The sequence below is a fragment of the Cygnus atratus genome, chromosome 2 (genome assembly GCF_013377495.2).
Source record: "Cygnus atratus isolate AKBS03 ecotype Queensland, Australia chromosome 2, CAtr_DNAZoo_HiC_assembly, whole genome shotgun sequence".
Lineage (NCBI taxonomy): Eukaryota > Metazoa > Chordata > Aves > Anseriformes > Anatidae > Cygnus > Cygnus atratus.
This window is the reverse complement of record NC_066363.1, coordinates 87173905-87192630: the sequence shown is the minus strand read 5'-3', so window position 1 is coordinate 87192630 and position 18726 is coordinate 87173905. Positions and strand designations below refer to the sequence as shown.

Below are 18726 nucleotides of genomic sequence, written 5' to 3'. Positions count from 1 at the left end.
TCCTACAGAGTTGGCAAGACGGAGTGTGCGAATGCTTGGTGGCTCTGGTGGAAAGCCTTACGTCTTAGTTGAAATGCATCTTCCTAGGCAAAAATCACACATCGCACTCAAGCAGTTGAGACGTGTACATAGATCACTGCCAGTGCTGAGATGGAGACAATAACCCACCACAGACGGCAGTGAACGTTACCTTACTCATTGCTTTGACTGTGAGCGTGTCCGTGACCAGAGACCCCCGTCTGTGTGGAAGATTCAGTTCCCACTCAGTTCTCCAGAGCCCTGAGGCTGTTACGCATAAAGTATTTTGTCTTTCTTGGAGAAAGTTTAAGTCTGTGCACTTGGTAACTTTTATTCTTGTGTGCTTATTAAGAATAAATTCCCCAGAAAGTTGGCATTGGTCTTCTCTAGGAAGGTGGTCATGTGAGCACAGGGCTCAAGGGGAGTCAAAGACGCCTTTGCAACAAAGCTGTAGGGGAAGAAGGGCAAGAAACACCAGTGTGATCCCTTGCCATAGTACTTGCCATAATCTCAGACAACTGGGCATCAATGTGGTCTTTACAAGGCGACTCCAATGTTGTTCTCATCCCCTAAAGAATGACTTGAGGCTTAAGTTGGTGGCAAATGTACTTCCAAGCTTAATGCAAGCAGTATGTGGTAGTGCTTTGTCCTCATGACAATGCATTAATCACAGCCTGTGACAAAAACCCTCCTAGACCAAGCGTTGTGTGATCTTTGGTATCTTGGTAAACAGCGATCAAAACAAACCACCTGCATAAGAACAAGCACTGCATTGTTTTCCTTCTGTATCTCAAGCCATCTTTTTCCTCACGCCTCATCTGGGTCCATCTTTTCACCCACACAGTGGACTATTCAATTCATAAACCTATAAAGCTATAATATGCTTTTCTGACATGAGGTCTTATTAGCACATTTAAGCCCTTTCAGCAGTTCATCTTTCAGCCGTAGCTTCTGTGAGGCTTACAGTGGTCAGCACTTTAGGGAATTTCTTTCTGTGGGCAGTGTGTGGCTGGATGAGTGCCCCAGCAGTGCCTGCATCCCCAGGTTAAGCACATCTCAGCTTACAGCACAAGCTATTCCTATCTGTGTATTGGAAGAAGATGCATACCGTGATGGCAGCCTGCTCTCACTGTGACTCTTCACAGCCTGTCAGCTTTTCTATTGACACTTTTTCAGTTCATCACAATCTCTCTCTTTCTTTAGGCTTGCTTCCATAAGACTAAAATGCTTAGGCTGCCTTGAACCAGCAAGTGTAAGTTAAGTCCTCCAAAGCTATGTTTGAGTCTGCATCCACGTTCACTTCGTTAGCAGTTCCTTTCTATCCATCTTTGGTTTACCTTCACACAGACAGCAATATGGAACTGAACAGGGACAACAAGTCACATAAAATATTCATGAAATAAAAGACACTTTCCCAGTTTGTCAGCCCTGTCTGAGAGTTATCTCCTGGCTAATCTGTTGCAAAGTCTACTTATGTTCTGCAGGAGATTTGTTTTTTATCCTCATATGATGCAAGTAATCCATCTATTTGTGTCTGAAGGCTTTATTTAATTCTTACTCTCTTCCAAAGGAAATACACCCTCTGTTTTTTTTTCCAGAAAATTTAGCTGCACATTTCTGCTAAAATATTCATTTCTTGTCTCATCTTTGTGGCTCATGCAAATTTGGACCTTGTTTATGGAATATATAAGGACGTATGGTACATCTGAGTGATTCTTAAGTCTTCTTTCTTTCCTTTTCCTTTTTGTAGGTAATTTTCTCTTCCATTACCAGTATTATTGAATTCATGGAGGAGTATATTGAGGAAAAAAAAGCAGATACAAACAGGGTTCTGCTACTATTTCCTTCTGAAGAAGCAACAGCCAGGGAAGCATGAAAAAAGTCCTGCAGCCTCCAAAGGTCATCCTCAAACTACAGATGGGGAGTAAATCAAGTACTAAGCAATAAGCCAGTGTTTTTTCTTATGTGTGGACAACAGTGAATGTTCTTTTGACAACAAATGGTGAAAACAAGAACAAACAGTGTGGTAGCATAATTCCTTATTAGTTGCTTCAAGTTTTTTTCCTCAGTGTCTAAAATATTGATAGAATCTGGGTCAATTTAAAGCTGTTTGCTTTATAGCTAAGGTTTGTTCAAACAACATAGGGTTTGGTGATCTACAGCACATACACATTGTGTCCAAATTCAGTCACACCAGGAGGCAGCATGAGAAATGCTATTCTTCACAGGTGAGGGAAAAATAAAGTTGGGAGTAACATGTAATCGTAACTGGACTGAAGGGTTGGGAAAACTGCCTTTTAATTTCTAAGGTGCGTTATATAGCAATGGAAGAGATGAGAAATACTGGGAAGTGGATGCAAGCTGTTTAACTGCCACTGCTTTGATCCATGTCTGGTTCTCACAAACTGGCACAGGGGACTGTAGAGTGACTGATAACACATTGTCTGTATCATTCTCCAGTGCTGAGCTGGAGCCTCCTATTCAAACATGTTATCTCTCCCAGCTCATTTGCAAACCACAGAGCTGAGCAAAGATGTAAAAATGGGAATGAATTGGTACTATCGTTGCATGGGAAAGCATTATTTATCATTGACAGGGTGACATACTTCCATGTGCAAAAACATTGATGCCTGTCTCCTGTTAGCTCTTTTGAGTGGTATGCTCTGTTGGTTGCTTACCAAGTCTCCTGTTAGCTCTTTTGAGTGGTATGCTCTGTTGGTTGCTTACCAACAAGTCCTGGCCTTTGAACCTTTCAGGATCATCTGTTATTTCTGACACACTGGTATCACGAATTATGAAAAAAATTTGCAATAAAGATAAGCTGTTCTATTCATTGTGTTTCTGCAATAAGAGAAGTTCTCTGTGAGGGAGCCAGTATACTCAAGGATCTGGAAGAAATTTGCCAGGCCATAGCCAATGCCTGCTGTACTAGACTTGTGTGGCAAGGTTTTGGTAGCAGGGGTCTGCAGGGTGGCCTCTGTGAGTGGAGCCCAGCAGCTGCCCCATGTCAGATCAGAGCCAGCTCCAGACAGCTCCAAAAGGGACCTGCTGCTGGCTGGAGCTGAGCCAGGGAGCGAGGCTGGGTGGGCCTCTGGGAGAGCAGATTTAGGAAAGGGGAAAAATAAAGCAACTGCTGTGCAGTTCAGTGCAGCAGGAGGGCAGGAGGTGCTCCAGGCAGGCAGCAGCAGTTCCCCTGCGGCCTGTGGAGAGGCCCCTGGTGGAGCAGGCTGTCCCCCTGCAGCCCATGGGTCCCACACGGAGCAGATCTCCACGCTGCAGCCCCCCCGTGGAGGAGCCCCCGGTGGAGCAGGTGGATGTGGCCTGGAGGAGGCTGCGGCCCATGGAGAGCCCCCACAGGAGCAGGCCCCGGGCCGGAGCTGCAGCCCGTGGAGAGGAGCGCACGCAGGAGCAGGGGGTCTGGGAGGAGCTGCTGCTCGTGGGGGACTCGTGCTGGAGCAGTTTGCTCCTGGGGGATGGACCCCGTGGTACGGAGCCATGTGGGAGCAGTGCTTGAAGAGCTGCTGCCTGTGGGCAGCCCCCGCAGGCTCAGTTCGGGAAGGACGGCATCCCGTGGGAGGGATCCCATGCGGAGCAGGGGCAGGGAGTGACCCTGAAGGAGTGGCGGTCGGGAGGAGGAGGTAGAAGAGGGTGGATGGGGGGAAGGTGTTTTAGTTTGCTTTTAGTTTCTCACTGTTCTAGTCCACCAGTGTTAGGCAATAAATTACATTAACCTCCCTACGCTGAGTCTGTTTTCCCCATGATGATAACTGGTCCTACTTGTCCTTATTTCAACCCTTGAGTCTTTTTTCATCGTATTTTCTACCCTGTTATTTTGAAGACAGGGAGTGAGAGATGGGGAGTGAGAGAGTGGTGTGTTACAGCTGAGCTGTCTATCAGTGTGAAATTGTTATAAATGACTGAGTCCCAAATAGGACTGCAATCAAAGTTTACAATTTATTAAACGAATAGAGGCAAGCAAACAGCGCTGGGTGCGCCGGGAGTCTCTGCTCCACCAGGATTCACACCCGTTACGTAAGACGGCTAATTTTTATACTCCTAGGCTAATACATATTCGTTACTACTTCTAGAAGAGGCAGGGTTATTATAATTGGTTTCCCGAATCCGAAGTCCTCCCAGGTGCACCTGCTTATCAGTCTCTGTTAGTCTCTCGGGGGCCGCTCGGACGGGGAGGCTCATCTTCTTCCTCCTTATCTAGCGGTCTCTTGGCCGGATGTCAGAAGTTACTGCACATCCATGCAGAGTCAGGAGTTTTTCTCTGAAGAAATCCCTTTGTTCTCTTATCACCTAAACCCAGGCCTTAATGTTAACCCCTCAAACCCCTTAGCGGCACGAATTGCTGGACCATTCCTTACAAAATGATCTTGCTTTTGTCCACAGCAGGAAGATTCTGTTAAGCAATGATTTGTGTGTTACCAACAGTTGGTAAGGAGAATTATGAAAAGTAATAATAGCCAGAAGAACTACATTTACATTAGCCAGAAGAACTACATAGAATTCCAGAAGGAAATGGGATATACCTTTTAGATGGGCATTCATTTCCCTTTATACCCTTGCCCACTGTTCCTTCCACATTTCATTTCCTTCTTCTTTTTCAGGGATGAAATAAATATAATTTTAATAGGAAGTGTAAGTATTCCCTGGTCATAGCAACTTTTAAGGCAAGTTACAGGTACAGCAGAAAGGTACAAACACATCAGGTTACTTTGAGGTGTTATTTCGACATTCCGATTAAAACAGCATCTTCATACTCAAGTCTTAATTATAATTTCACTTTTTAAAATTTCCTTTGAAATTTATTTACCTTTTGCAAGCCATTATAGATCAAACATTAAAGACAGATTGAGTTATCTTTATGTTTACTAGAGATACCTTCAGATTCTGCATGTCTTAAACCCTTACAACATATTTAGGATTTTCAGCTTTTTCATCTGAATGGAACAAGTAACAGGAAAAATTGCTAAAGCACTTTTATTCTTGTGGGGCCCAGTTTGTCCAAGCTGTAACCCTGCTCAGTCAGAAGCTGGTCTGCAGTGGAAAACACTGAGCCAGCTGCAACTGACACTGGGATTTCACAGTGCTTGCAAGGTTATGGACTGACCATTACACCAGGCACAACCCCAGAACTGAAAATGCAAGTCCAGTCACAGAACAACGTCAGGCACAATGAGCACCAAAGTGAAGATTTCACTTCAAGCCTATCCCCAGATTTTCGTTTGCATTTTTATTTTGAATAGGCTTTCAGAATTGTTAGCAGAGTTATAGTTGGGTTTATATCAGTATAACAGCAAACACAGCTATCACAGTTTTAAAAGATATGACAGAAGAGAAAGTTTTCCTCCTTCACAAAAAGGTTGGCTGCAATACTCCGGTGTGCTGAAGACCAGGGTGAGAGCAGTGGCTGTCCCGGCTCTCCTGCCACCACTACCTGGCTATAAGCTGTTTAGGGCTAGGAAATGCTGATACTATTTTTCCAAACAAACTTGAACTAAATAGAAAATGACAGGCAGTCACCTGGTTTCTCAGAGAGTGAATTCCCCATAAAACTTTCCTTTGAGAACAGAAAAAAAAAATAAAAATGAAAATTTCCTGTTGCTTTTAAGTGCACATCTGACGAAAGAGGGAAACTGGAAGAAATTTGATACAGCATAATTGAAGATTATTGTTAGACTGTTAATCCAATATGTATACCAGTTCAGAGCTTGCGGAGAGTTGAATGGTATTTCAACCTCATTTGTGCCTTCTCCCTGAAAATAAGATTTCACAGGAGCGGTTCAACGCACTGCTCTTACAGCGACAGCCACAGTAGAAATGCCAGAGTGTGTGAGGCAGAGCAGGAGTGTGTGGTCAGGCACTCTTGGAAAGAAACGTACGTGACTTCACTTGGCAGTTAACGTAAGTAATGGCCGCTTCTCAGTTACATCAGTCCGCCTTTTGGGTGGCTTTTCTCTCTAAATATATTTTGGAGGAGGTGTGGGAGGAGGGGGAGATGCTGCTGCTGAATGTTAAATGCAAAGCACTTGGCTGTGATAGGCTGAGGGGACGGGGATCCTCTGCCTATATATACTGGCAGCTGCATCCTCTGCGCTTTATAGCTGTCACACAGGAGCAAAGACAGACAGGGAGAAAGAGAGGAGAAGGAAGGACCTTACCAACTCGCTGTAAGTAATATTCTTTGTCCGTAAAGCCTTGTGGTTGTTCGATTCAAGTTGGTACGTTTGGATTAGTGCAACAATTGGTTATTTGGAGTTGGAGCTCAGCTAATAAACAGCCAGCCTGTGATATTTTAGGGATAATCCAGGATGCTCAAAAAAGCATTTCCTTTTAATCTAAGTTTGCACAATGCAGTGTGTGCTTCTCATTTTTGTGTTTACTTGTTTTTACATTATTTATATAACCATTTATGTATGTTTCTGCGGAATGCCATGCTCTCAAAAGTTTATACCTTACCTTTCCAAGTGCACCAGTTTTGAATAACCATGCAGACCCTGAGAAATTCTCTGTGAAATATTCTGAATAATAACATTTTCAAGATAAATTCAACACATGACTTATTAGGGTGAGGTTTTCTTCAGAAATAGCCCTTTCCCTCTACCATAACAAAAACTCAGAAGGGAAAATTAGTAAGTGGCAGACTCTGTGCGAGTGACAGCAATGAATAAAACCAGCACATACTAGTTGGAAAATTAAATTATTAAATGAAATGCAGGGCCTGTAACATATATACCTAACTCTTGCCTTGTGCAAAACTAGAGTACAGAGTAAATCTAGTTTCTTTCTACTCACACTGAAATGAAATTCATCCTGAAGTCCTTATTTAAGCAATACTCCAATTGTCAGTAGTAGAAATTCAGTTTCATAGTCGCAACATCTGCAAAAACCTTCAGCTTCTTGGGTTCAATAGCAGAATCCTCCAGCAATGTCACTGTAGCATCCCAGACCTTTAAATTACACTATTTTCTGCAACAAACCGTTGGCAGAATAGAAAGTGCACTTGTCTCATTTACTGGAAAGATATATAGTTATTGCTTTTTTTGAGCCAGTGCAGCCATCATTTTAAGGTGTTATTGGTGTCTGTGTGTTCTTCCTTTCTGTATTTAATAATAAGATCTGCTCGAACATTTTATTGATGTTAGTTTTTTTTTTTATTATTTCGCTTTGATCAACTTGAGAACAGGTGCTCATAAAATTACATCAAATACACCTCCTTCCTCATTTACTATTTTTTTCTTTTCTCTTTTTTCTTCCTTCTTTTTCCTTTTCTTTTTCTCTCATGCTTCTCTTCTATTTTTTCTTTATTTTTTTATTTTTTAATTTTTTTCCCATTAGAAATTTCCTGGTAGTATTTAGCTATCTTTTACATTTTATACTTAGTTAATACACACACACATAAAAAATAATCTAAATTATAAATAACACTGTTAACAGAAATAATAAATAATCAAAATGTTCTCTACATAGTATTATATCTACAAGTGTATTTGATACTCTTATGTGTAAAGTGCTCATTTGTATGGTTCAGTTTCAGATAAAAGTAGAAAATGTTTTGTGAATGAACATGACACTAAATATACAATCTAAAGGCGAAAAACAGTTTTTGGTCACTTCACTAAAATAAAATATTACCATGTTCTAATTTCAGTGCACTCAGGTAGAAAGATTAGTTTAAACAAGGCATCAAAAGCTATGTCAACTTTAGATCATGTTGTATACTTGTCCTGTGACAAGTCCCATCAAAATTAAAGATCAAAGAGCTTATATATAAATAAAGCTAAAGATAAACTCGTATCATTTAAGGTGAATATGGTTCTTGCTCTTACCTGAAGTCAATAGCAAAACTCAATCTTCTCCAGTAAAGTAGGACTTGATCCAAAGAAGTATGCGGTGTTGACAATATCAGTGGACGTTTGTTGGGAACAAAAGTCGTAATATATGACTCAGACATAATATATGTTTGATAAACTTATATTTTATCAACCCAAGTGAGGCTTTTAATGAATTTGCATAGACCGTGCTTTCAAAGTATCAGGGGTTGATAATTAGGCTGGGTGCCTCCTGAAAAGCTGTGCTCACCTCAGTTGGAGTTCAGCTGGCAGATGTTGAATATGCTGAAATTAATCCTGGGAGGTGTGGGATCGCTGGGGCATGGAGCCTTTACCAGTCTTTATGGCCTTGGTAAAAGCAGACCACTATCAAGAGCTTCAGAGAGAGGATTGGTTTCTTTGAAGTTTCCATTTAGTTTCGGAAACTCAGCCTGCATTATTTTCCAGTTGAAGTCCGTTTGACTTAAGTGGATCTTTCCAAGTACACTCAGATTGTAACACTCAGCCCTTCAGAAAATATGGGTACTCTCAAGCAGTTCAGACCATAAGGGCTGAGTTGTCTGAAGTATTTTGCTCCTTAGAAAATCCCATTCCAAATTTCTAAAACATCCTGCCTACCAGGAACTTCTGCGCTCATTGTGTTGTTGCATTATACACATTGCACATGCACATGAGAGGCAGAAGTGAGAAGTCTTCTGTACTGGTAGAAAGGTGAAGTAATTTGCATTTTTATAGTACTAAACTGGTCAGCATTTCAATTGTCAGATATTCAGTCTACTAGATGTGGCTTCCGTAGCAAATAATGCTATTAGGCAGAGGGAGTGTGATCTGTAAGGAACAATTGAGGAGGAGAGTAAAAATAGGGATGAGAGTGTAAGTGTAAGTGGTCTTTCCGATGACTGCTGTGTTCCTGCAAGTACTGTGCATTCACAGTTCCCTGTGAGATACGTGTATTACAGTAGTTAAGGCATTTTCAGGCAAGAACTTTTAGGAAAGAAGATGCACAGATACATAGATACGGACAGACGTTCATTTTAACTTCTCGGTATTGTGTTTGGGGAAAAGAAGAATTAAGTACTTTGCTTCCAGTTGAAGTAGACTGATGTATTTCTAGTAGCTAGAAGTGAATTGAAAGTTTATTAGAGGTTAACTAGATATTCGTTAGTATCAATTTATAACGCTGCAGTAACTCATGGCAGATTTGGGGTGGATGCTTCATCCTCCCATTTTTTATGCCTAAGCTTCCTGGATCGATTACCTATCCTATGCAAAACCGTAGGTTTCCTCTATAATTTAGTTCTTTTTCCTGAATTTTGAGAATGCTGTTGCAACACTGTGTTATGAGATCCGAAACGATTTAGGATGAGTCATTGGACCTCCCATTCATGGGAAGAACGATAGCAAACAATGAATAAGAACTCAGTGATTACATAAATATGTAGCTGGCAACCAGAACTGACAAATTTCAGTTCAGTGGTGATAGCCCCAATCACAAAATGTGTACCTGATGTTTAGATCCAAGTTTTATTTACTTAACCCGATATCCAGAAAAAAGTTTGTGCAAACTGCTAATAATGAAAATGGCAATAAATTATATCAATATAGTATATAGAAGAAAGATGATGCAAATACTACTTGGAATAGAAAGAAATTTCAGATCCAAAAAAATCTAGGTAGTAAAGAAACAGCCACAAGCTGTATAACATAGTATCCATGTAGTAGTAATGTGATAAAGTACATTTATTTTTATCTGTGTGTCTGAGTTGTTTTGAGCTTATACGTGATGCTATTTAATTTATGCCATTCAATTTATACTTTGGGAAAAGACTAAGCGAGCACAGAAACTTCTGTGTTAATGATCTGTCTTTGAGTGATATCAAGTAAAGCTGGAGAGCCAATAAAAGTATGGTGAAGCTCTTATCTGTCCTGACATGGTACTGACAGTTCATTGGGCACACTGACATTGGATGAAATGTTCAGCTGAACAGATTCGTGTTTAAAAGTCTAGGGGAATAGCATTAAGTCAGTACTGAGCATCAATAGTGCTGGAAGACCAAATCCCCAAGTTCTGACTCAGTTCACTCTTGGGCAACTCCCCTTAATTTGGCACTCACGGGCTAAATTCTTATTTTTAACAGCATTCATCTCTGACTCCAGAGGGGGAAAAAACAACCAAAACCACTACCAAACAAACAGATTACCATTGAAAAGTTCTTTGGAGTATGCTCTAGCAATGAACTGATGAATGAAGTAATGTAAAAAAAAATAATGGCAGCATTACTTAAGGGTTAAGGTAGAGATGCCTTAAGAAAGAAGGAAAGCTGTGCAATATTTCTTCTGGTGAAAATATCTAACCCAAAGAACTGTGCCTTTGGGTGTAATTTGCTGCCACAGAGAAGCATATTGATTACCCCAGTCAATGCTGATTTATGTAGAAAGTTTATTAAAATTGTCAACTGTGATTAAAGATATGTTAAATGAAAATGCACGCAGGATTTGGGATATTGAAGAAATAGAATCATCGTAAAGGAGGAGAAACAAAACTGCTTGCTTAAACAGTCTTTCAAAGGGGAGATGACACACAAACCTGCCCATCGGGATCCTCGAAGGACCGTAATGACAATTGGTAATGCGTTTCCAGCAATTTAGTAGCAAGATCTGAGAAAGGTCCTAGTTCCCCTTTCAGAAATGTACAGAGAGAGAGCCAAATAAACACTTACATGGTGGTTAAGGAGAGTAATACAATGCTAACACAATAGCGGCAAGAACAGCTATTCCCTGGGGGGCTGGAAGTCTCTCCTGTGCAGATCCCCACATTCCTAAGTGGTTCGTGACCTACAGCAGCACCCTGCCTTCCTAAATAACAGCAGCAGCTGCTCCACAGAAATCCCAGATCCTCTATTTGTGGCAGCAGAGATGTCTCTAGGATGGTGTTTATCAGTGATGTCTTTCTTTTGTAATGTGACAGTGCTACTTCAAGTACAATAAAGCCCAGAAGGGTCTCTCTTTTCTCAAAATGATGCCCTCAATTATAAATTCTCAGCAGAAATAACCGATATGTAAGAAATTGTCTCTTAATTACATAATATTCATATTACACTTAATATAGTTATTTCCTTACAAAGTGAAGATCTGAAGGTATGTGAACTAAGCATAATAATTATTTATGCCAGCAGCGAGTATCCTTGTTTCTTTCACCAATTTTCTTTCTGGATCCCAAGGAACAGGATTATTCACTCACTCTGAGCGTATAAAGATGCTTGGGAGCTTTTTAGGAACTGTGGTCTCAGCTTTGTATTGGTTGAGCACAAAAGTTGGTGGGGCCAGGACAGCGGGAGCAGGCACCCTGGCAATATAAGTTTATGTCTGCACAGCACTTTGCTGGCAAACTCCAGCTCAGTCACCCTAGCCATACATCTCCTTGGGAGTGCTCACCCTGTTCTGCCTTGTGCAAAGCGCACCTGGCACTGCTGCCCAATGTCTGGGAAATAGGGACAGCCCCAGGCAGAGCTGCTTCCTCCTGCAAAATACAGTACAGATCAACTCTAACTGAATTCTGATTCAACTCTAAGTGAATTCTGATTGAACCTCAACAAGAAGTAAGGTTTTGTTGTTGTTGGCATAGCACGTGCATTTATAGTGAAAGAGTAAAGAAGCTAAATCTTGAAGCAAGACAAGAGGCAAGAAGTAGATACGATGACAGGGCAGCACAGTGGATCACTGTGATAACTGTAGTTGTTATAGTTTGTTATTATAGATTACAATAGAAACATGTAGCATGCTATTTCCTTAAAACTCTTCTTTATAAGGCAAGAGGGAGCTGATTATTATGTGTGAGCAGTGCCACGTTCTTGTGTCGACCAGCAGCAGAAGGGATTAAATCTGTGATTGATGAATCTTCATCAATGTGCCTCTACTGCTCTTCTGAGATAAAGATAAGGCCTACCTGTGTTAATCTAATCTACTTCATGATGTAGACGTCAAAGCTGTAGCAGCCTGGTTTACTTCTGTGCAATATCCAGCTAAAGCTGGAGTGCAACAGAAAGGCACTCCAGAATGAATGGAAAACAGAATGCAACATTGTGTGGGTATTGGCGTAATATGCAGAAATTAAAAATAAAAGCATATGGTCTAGTTTTTCCAAAAGGCCATGAGAGTCATTCTATAAATTACCTGAATAACAGTTCTGAAACTAGTGATATTTTCTTTCAAAAGTGACTTTTCTTTCTTTTTAGGTTTTCTTTTCTGGTAAGTCGTAAACTCTGATACCCATGGATGCTGCAGAGTTTCGCAAGAGAGGGAAGGAGATGGTGGACTATGTTGCAGATTACCTGGAGAAGATAGATAAAAGACAGGTCTTCCCAGATGTGGAACCAGGGTATCTGAGGCCCCTCATTCCGGACTGTGCACCCCAGGATCCTGAGAGCTTTGAGGATGTCTTTAAAGACATTGAGAAGATCATTATGCCAGGGGTAAGGAAAATGTTTCTGTAATGCAATATTCAATACTGCGTCTAGGTATTCAAAGACTTTCAGGAAAGTGTGGGTGAAGGCTGTGCAGACTTCATGAACAGAAACACCCACATGGATTAGCTTTTAAAAGGGAGGTGTCTGATGTATGTCCATAGTTAAATGTGTTCCAACGCTTTACACAACTGATGTTTTCTGTTCTTGCTAGAAATAATCAAATCATTCTTTTGCTTGATGTAAGGCTTGCTTTTGGAAATAATCCCTTTTCCTCTCTTGAATCAGTTAAGGCAGAGCTTCCCAACTTTCAATTTCATGTGATATATTTGCTACTTGCAAAGCACATTAAATGTTTTATAAAATGAGATTTTTATTTGTCTGCTGTTCATAAAGTGTTCCTTCAAGCTGATCTTTAAATGTTAAAATTGTCTTATGAGACTTCTTTTTATTAGAGTTGACTAGAAAGGATTCTCCCCAGTACTTTTTATGTTGACTTATTCTCCTAAATGTTGACTTCTTCTAGTACCCTTTAAGGCAGATGGCCACTACCTAAATATTAGTCTTTGGATAGATTAGTGTTGAACAGACAGTGCAAAGCAAAGCGTCTGGCATTTGCTCAGTTCTGAATTTTTCTTCTTGTTTTACCACTGATGATATACCTTTTTTATTTTAAATATGTACTTGTCTCCTAAGGACTCTAAGTAGCTTGAAGATGGCTGGATGATTAATAGATGCTAATAAAGAATCCCTCCTTTGGATCCCTGCAATAACCATTTTGGATTGCTTCTCTGGATGTAGATAGCTGATACGATTGCTATGTGACTAAACATGGAATCATTGCTCTGCAAATGTGTTTAGTCAGTGTACTGTAATACCAATTCCCTTTCATTGACCAATGTAAATATTTGATATTTGATATGTTTTTATCTTGTTTCTCTTGGAGCCAACCCTGCTGTCCTGTCTCACAGGCAAAAGCTCCACTAAAGTCAACGGAAATCGCTCCACTCTTCCCAGAGATTTGTGGAGGAAATCTTAAATCCAACAGAATTAAATCAGTGCAGATTTGATAAGAGAATTATGGCCAACATATGTAAATACTTTGCTGCTCATGAATATGATTGTTGTTATAACATTTTAAAGACAGTTTATACCAAATGTTCGTGCTAAATGATAATAAAGTAGTTAGATCCTGAAATATGTTTAGTTTTGAAAGCCTTTTTTTCTTTTTCACTAGAGGAAAATACTAACTATTCTCTTCTCTGTGAAGTAGAACAGAAAACACTTTGCTGCGAACCTATCACAATAACTTGAGAACATTCAATAAAATAATACCAAATTAAAAAATAAGAGATGAATCATTTGAGAATAGAAAGTGAGGCATTGAATTCCAATTATGTCATCAACATGTCATGTTCCCTCTTACCTAAATTGTTTTTTGCAAATAAATAGCAAATAAATTGACTTAGTACAAGTAATACATTCTGAAGAAAAAAAAAATGTTCTATCCAAAACTTTACTCTGGTATGAAACGTTGGTATTTGTGACACCATGAGCATGAGTACATAAATCCTAGTTCAGTAACTATGATTCTGCCTGTGTTTATATTAAGTACTGAAGTCTCACATGAGCACACAATCACAGAGTCATAGGGTAGCTGAGGATGGGAGATCATTTAGTCCCCGCCCTTGTCCAATGCAGGGTCAGTTAGAGAGCACCATGACCAGTTAGGTGTTGAATATCTCCAGGGATGAAGCCTTCACAACCACTCTGTTGTCCTGTTCCAAAGTTTCACCACCCTCACAGTAAAAAAAAAAAAATAAAATTATGTTTAAGTGGAATTTTCTGTATTTCAATTTGTACCCATTTCCTTTTGTCTTGTCACTGGATACCACTGAGAAGAATGTGGCTTCATCTTTTTTACCTTCCCATGATGCATTTATACACTTTGACAAGATCCCTACTGAGCTTTCTCCAAGCTGAACAATCACAGCTCTCTCAGCTTCTTGTCATATGAGTGATGCTCCAATCCATGAATCATCTTCATGTCCCTTCACTGGACTCAATTCAGTATGTTCATGTCTTTCTTGTATTGGAGACCCCAGCACCAGACAAAAACTGCCGATGTGGCCTCACCAGTGCTGAGTAGAGAGGAAGGATCACCTCTCTTGACCCTCTGGCAACAGCTTTCCTAACGTGGCCTGGGGTGCTGTTAGCCTATTTTGGCTATATATAATAACTGGCTAGATATAATAACCTTAGCAGGGTTTCTGGCGGTTTCTGTCTGCCCTTCTGCTTATACTGCTGCACAAACTGCTGCATCTGGTGGCTGCCTCTGTTAGCTGTGTCCACAGAAGCCAAAGTGTGAAAATGATGGAACTGTAAAAACATACAGAGGCAGGGAGTATTAGAAGAGTGTAGGATAGGAAGAATTGTTAACATTTGTTTTAGACACCTTTAAAACTATTTGTAATTGATTTTAGGGGCTTCTGAAATTGGCTGTAGGGACAGTCTATCCCCATTATATTTTCCCTTCATCTTCTTCCCATGCTTTTCCTGACAAGATAAACAACTGTAAGTACACCTAGTGTTTTTAGCTGTAGTGCTCTTCTAATGCTTTACTCAGGAATGTCATATTTCCAGTTTATAAATGAGGAATAGGGCATCTTCAGAGAGAATAAGTAATATGACAGAGGTTGTAAAACCTCACATTGCTCATAAGCTATCAGTCCCACAAGTGATTCTTGTTTCTTGTTGACACCTCTGCTGTGTTCAGATATTTGCTACTGTTTGATGGCTGAAAAAGTGAACATGGTATTCCATCAGATGACCAAGAATCAATCAATTGTGAAAAGCAATAATGATGTGTCCATTGCTGTCTTTACCCAAAAGGAGAATAAGCATTCTTAAGAGGTGAAATTCTTTATGAAGACTTCTTGTGAAATTGGATGTAGACCCTGAAAGAGCAGTCCACTAATGTTAATGAACATAAAGGTGCTAAGTTTCTTATATTAACACATGGACTGAGGAAACAACTGCTGGACTCTGATCTCCACAGCAGGAAGCCAAGGTGGAAGAGATCTGGATACAAAGATATCAGTGAGAGCACATTTCTCTCTGAGACTAGCTTTTTTTCTCTGCAAATAGATCTCCTTCTTTTTTAGAGACAAAAATGGTCAAGTTTAGTTTTGACTGCAAGTGGTACCAAAGACACTAATTTGCCCCCCTCTGGATCCATTAATCTATGAACTTCCAGTTGAAGCACCTACCCCTTCTATATGGTAAGGGAACTATTTTGTTCAGACTAAGCAAGCCACAGAAAAAAGGTATCCTTAGATGAGATCTGGGAAATAAAATGTGTTCAAGAAGCATTACAGTGGTAATTCTGAGCCCAAGACACTTATGTATCAGTGTTTATCAGCAGAGGGATGAATAAACAAGGATCAATTATGTCACACTATTTGGAATATTTGATTGTGTCTCTTCCAACATGGAAAAGAAGTGAATTTTACAGCTGATTCACATGAAGGGGGGAGGGGAGGCAGAAGGAGAGGAAGAACCACAGCTGCACTGGCTCTAGGGCTTTTGACTTTTTCACTTTATGTGAGTGGTACAACTGGAATCTGCTGTGTTTCATCAAACAAATGGCTCCCAGCAAGTAGGCAGTTTAACTTGATTAACCCAAGATGAATGTTACAAGTTTTACAGATCACAGAGGATTATAGCTGGGGAGATAAACAGTGGCAGCCCTGGCTTGTTATGGATGTCAGTGAAAGTCTGTGCATGTGGGTCCTATCAGGGGCTGCTCTATATTAGGTATTTTTAATCTGGTTATTGTTTTGCTGTTAATAACCAAGTCCCACACCATTTTTTTTTTCTGATTTGTGAAAGGTGTCTGCCACAAGTCCCCTAAACCTTCGTTACAGCAAAGATCCTGGCTGTATATAAGACAGATAGTCAAAAATATTCAGATTGGCTTGTCTTTGGATACATGATTTGAGAAGGTTTGGATGAGTGAATCAAATATATAGCATGTATGTTGCTAATTTAGATAATGGAAAATGGTAGTGGGTAGGAGCTGGTTTCATGTGAAAGGGTAGAGATATCTGAAATATTATGTATGCTATACTGCAGTAGAGAAAGTGATATGTTTCATTACCTACATAAAAATTAATTATATATATATAAATGAATTACATACATATATATACATAAATATTTCATTATATATATATATACATATGGGGTATTTCAGCCCACAGAACAGTGCAGTGCAGTTATCCCTGAGTTAGCTCCAGAAACCTTATCACAGAGTGCGAGAGAGGGGAGTGTGAAAGGTAAAATTTGTCTGAGGTGGGAATGCAGAAGGAAACCATCAAGCTCAAGCAAGCTCTTAACTATCCTTCAGCTGTAACATCAGAATTCCAGTATCAAAAAAAACACACAAAAACAAACAAACAAACAAAAAAAAAAAATCAGTGAAAAATGAGGCTAGCTTCAATAACTCAGCAGTCTCTGGATTTCTAGCCAAGGAAAAGCTTTCATACATTCTACTGAATTCTTGCTTATAATCCGCCTAGTCCTCTAGAAGCAAATCGTCTTAAATTTGCCTTTTATCTTGAATATGAAAGCTGTTTTCATCAAACATATTGTATCATGCTATTTCCACTGAGCATTACAGTGTGGCAGTGCATTTCCTGTTTTCAAATTTTATTAGACTGGAGTTGTGGAGCACTATCAAGTATCTCATAAATTCTTAAAAATTGCTTATTTGTTACATGAAGTAATTCTTAATATGGCTGTTGCAAAGCAATTCACTAGATTTTGTGCAGTTATTGTGGTGTTCTTACATTAATATGTACAAATTGGCATTGTACATAAATCATAATCTGTTATCGGAAGATGATAGTGTAATTTTCTGCAGAAAGTATTGGATACTGGAATGGATTCTTTCATTTTGGAAGGAGGGTCTATTTAGCTAGATTTGGTGCGTGAATTTTATCAAATAACACCACAGCATGGGCAAGAGAGTTCTGCGGACCTCTGCTACACTAAAAACAATCTTGCTAAGTCTGTTGTGTCACAGAAATAGAAGAACAAAATACCCTGGAGGGTCCCTGAAAACAGAGGATTAAGAACATCACCCTGAACAGAAATTCACACTGCCACTGCCCATGCAGTCCTTATCTTCTAGGCAGACAAGTGTAGAGTTCTAATTTGGGGATTGTTGGGAGGTGGGGACAAGAACTTAAGTTCAGTTGAATATTTTCTTTCTGATTTGAGTAAAAGGGAGATCGAAACAACACAAAAAAAAAGCTAAGCTTTTCTAAAAAATGTGATACGGTGTTACAGCCAGATATTAGGGAACTGATGACTGGTCCCAGCCTCCAATCCTTTTTCTGATTTTGTGATAATTTGTTTCTCCTTCCTGCATTATTTAAAAACAACTATTTTTCCCTTATTACAGGTGACTCACTGGCACAGTCCATACTTCTTCGCCTATTTCCCTGCAGCCAGCTCCTTCCCAGCTCTTCTTGCAGACATATTATGTGGTGGAATAGGATGTGTGGGCTTCTCTTGGGTAAGTTTATCAGGGTATTATGATTTTAAGCATTTCAGTAACATTCTTAAATGAAATCATTGATTAATAGCAGTGAAGTCACAGTACTAGTTTTATTGGTAAGTTTCCTTGACTAATTAAGTGTTTTCATTTAGATGCTCTGAATGATTCCAGTAGTAAAAGGCTATTTTCCTCTTGTCCCTGAAAAATCAACAAACTAGTAGTAGCAGTACAAGTTTACTGGTAACTCATTAAATAGTATGACTCTGTTGCCTATCACCTGGTGGTGTTATTTAATGTGTCATCAGGATGAATGGTAAACTATGTTTAAAAAACCACATTCATATCAGATGGGCTCTTCTCAGAAAGGGTTGGTACTGGATGTGGGGGAAAAAAAAACAACAGTTAAGATGTAAATCCTACTGTTGACATTTGGTTCTGTGTGAGGTCCAGTCTGACATTCCTAAATAAGTATTAGGAACACTATGCACAAAGTGGCCTTCAGGTCTCTAACTTAGCTGATAGAGCTAGTCTCTTTCTCTGTAGTCTAAAGACAGAGGGAGAAAGAGAGAGACTTGTTCTGGTGGATTCTATTTCTCTTCATGCCCTCATGAGGTTATTCCCTCTGTTCTGTTTTTCAATGCAGGCTGCAAGTCCAGCATGCACAGAGCTGGAGACTGTCATGCTGGATTGGCTAGGGAAGATGATTAATTTGCCTGAAGAGTTTTTAGCTGGGAAAGATGGACAAGGTGGAGGAGTCATTCAGGTAATAGCGGACATGAAAAAAGAATACAGGTAAAATATGTGGTCCTTATGATTTTGTAAAACCTTCATACCAAAACAC

General features: G+C 39.8%; 2 protein-coding genes across 4 annotated transcripts in view; both read left to right on the top strand.

Moving 5' to 3' along the window:
- Positions 1-12109, top strand: part of GRB10 (growth factor receptor bound protein 10) — a 178470-nt gene extending 166361 nt beyond the window's left edge. Inside the window, exon 20 of the mRNA XM_050708425.1 lies at positions 12095-12109. The gene's annotated coding sequence lies outside the window, so the exon portion shown is untranslated. The remainder of the gene's footprint in view (positions 1-12094) is intronic.
- DDC (dopa decarboxylase) overlaps positions 5853-18726 on the top strand; it is a 54631-nt gene continuing 41757 nt past the window's right edge. Inside the window, exons 1-4 of one of the 3 annotated variants that reach the window (XM_050708427.1) lie at positions 5853-5931; positions 12095-12331; positions 17790-17903; positions 18529-18648. In XM_050708427.1, coding sequence (XP_050564384.1) covers positions 12131-12331; positions 17790-17903; positions 18529-18648 — 435 coding nt within the window. In that variant the 5' untranslated portion in view covers positions 5853-5931; positions 12095-12130. Of the gene's footprint in view, positions 5932-6127; positions 6198-12094; positions 12332-17789; positions 17904-18528; positions 18649-18726 lie in introns of those variants that run through there. The other 2 variants (XM_050708428.1, XM_035552829.2) reach the window with 2 other exon arrangements.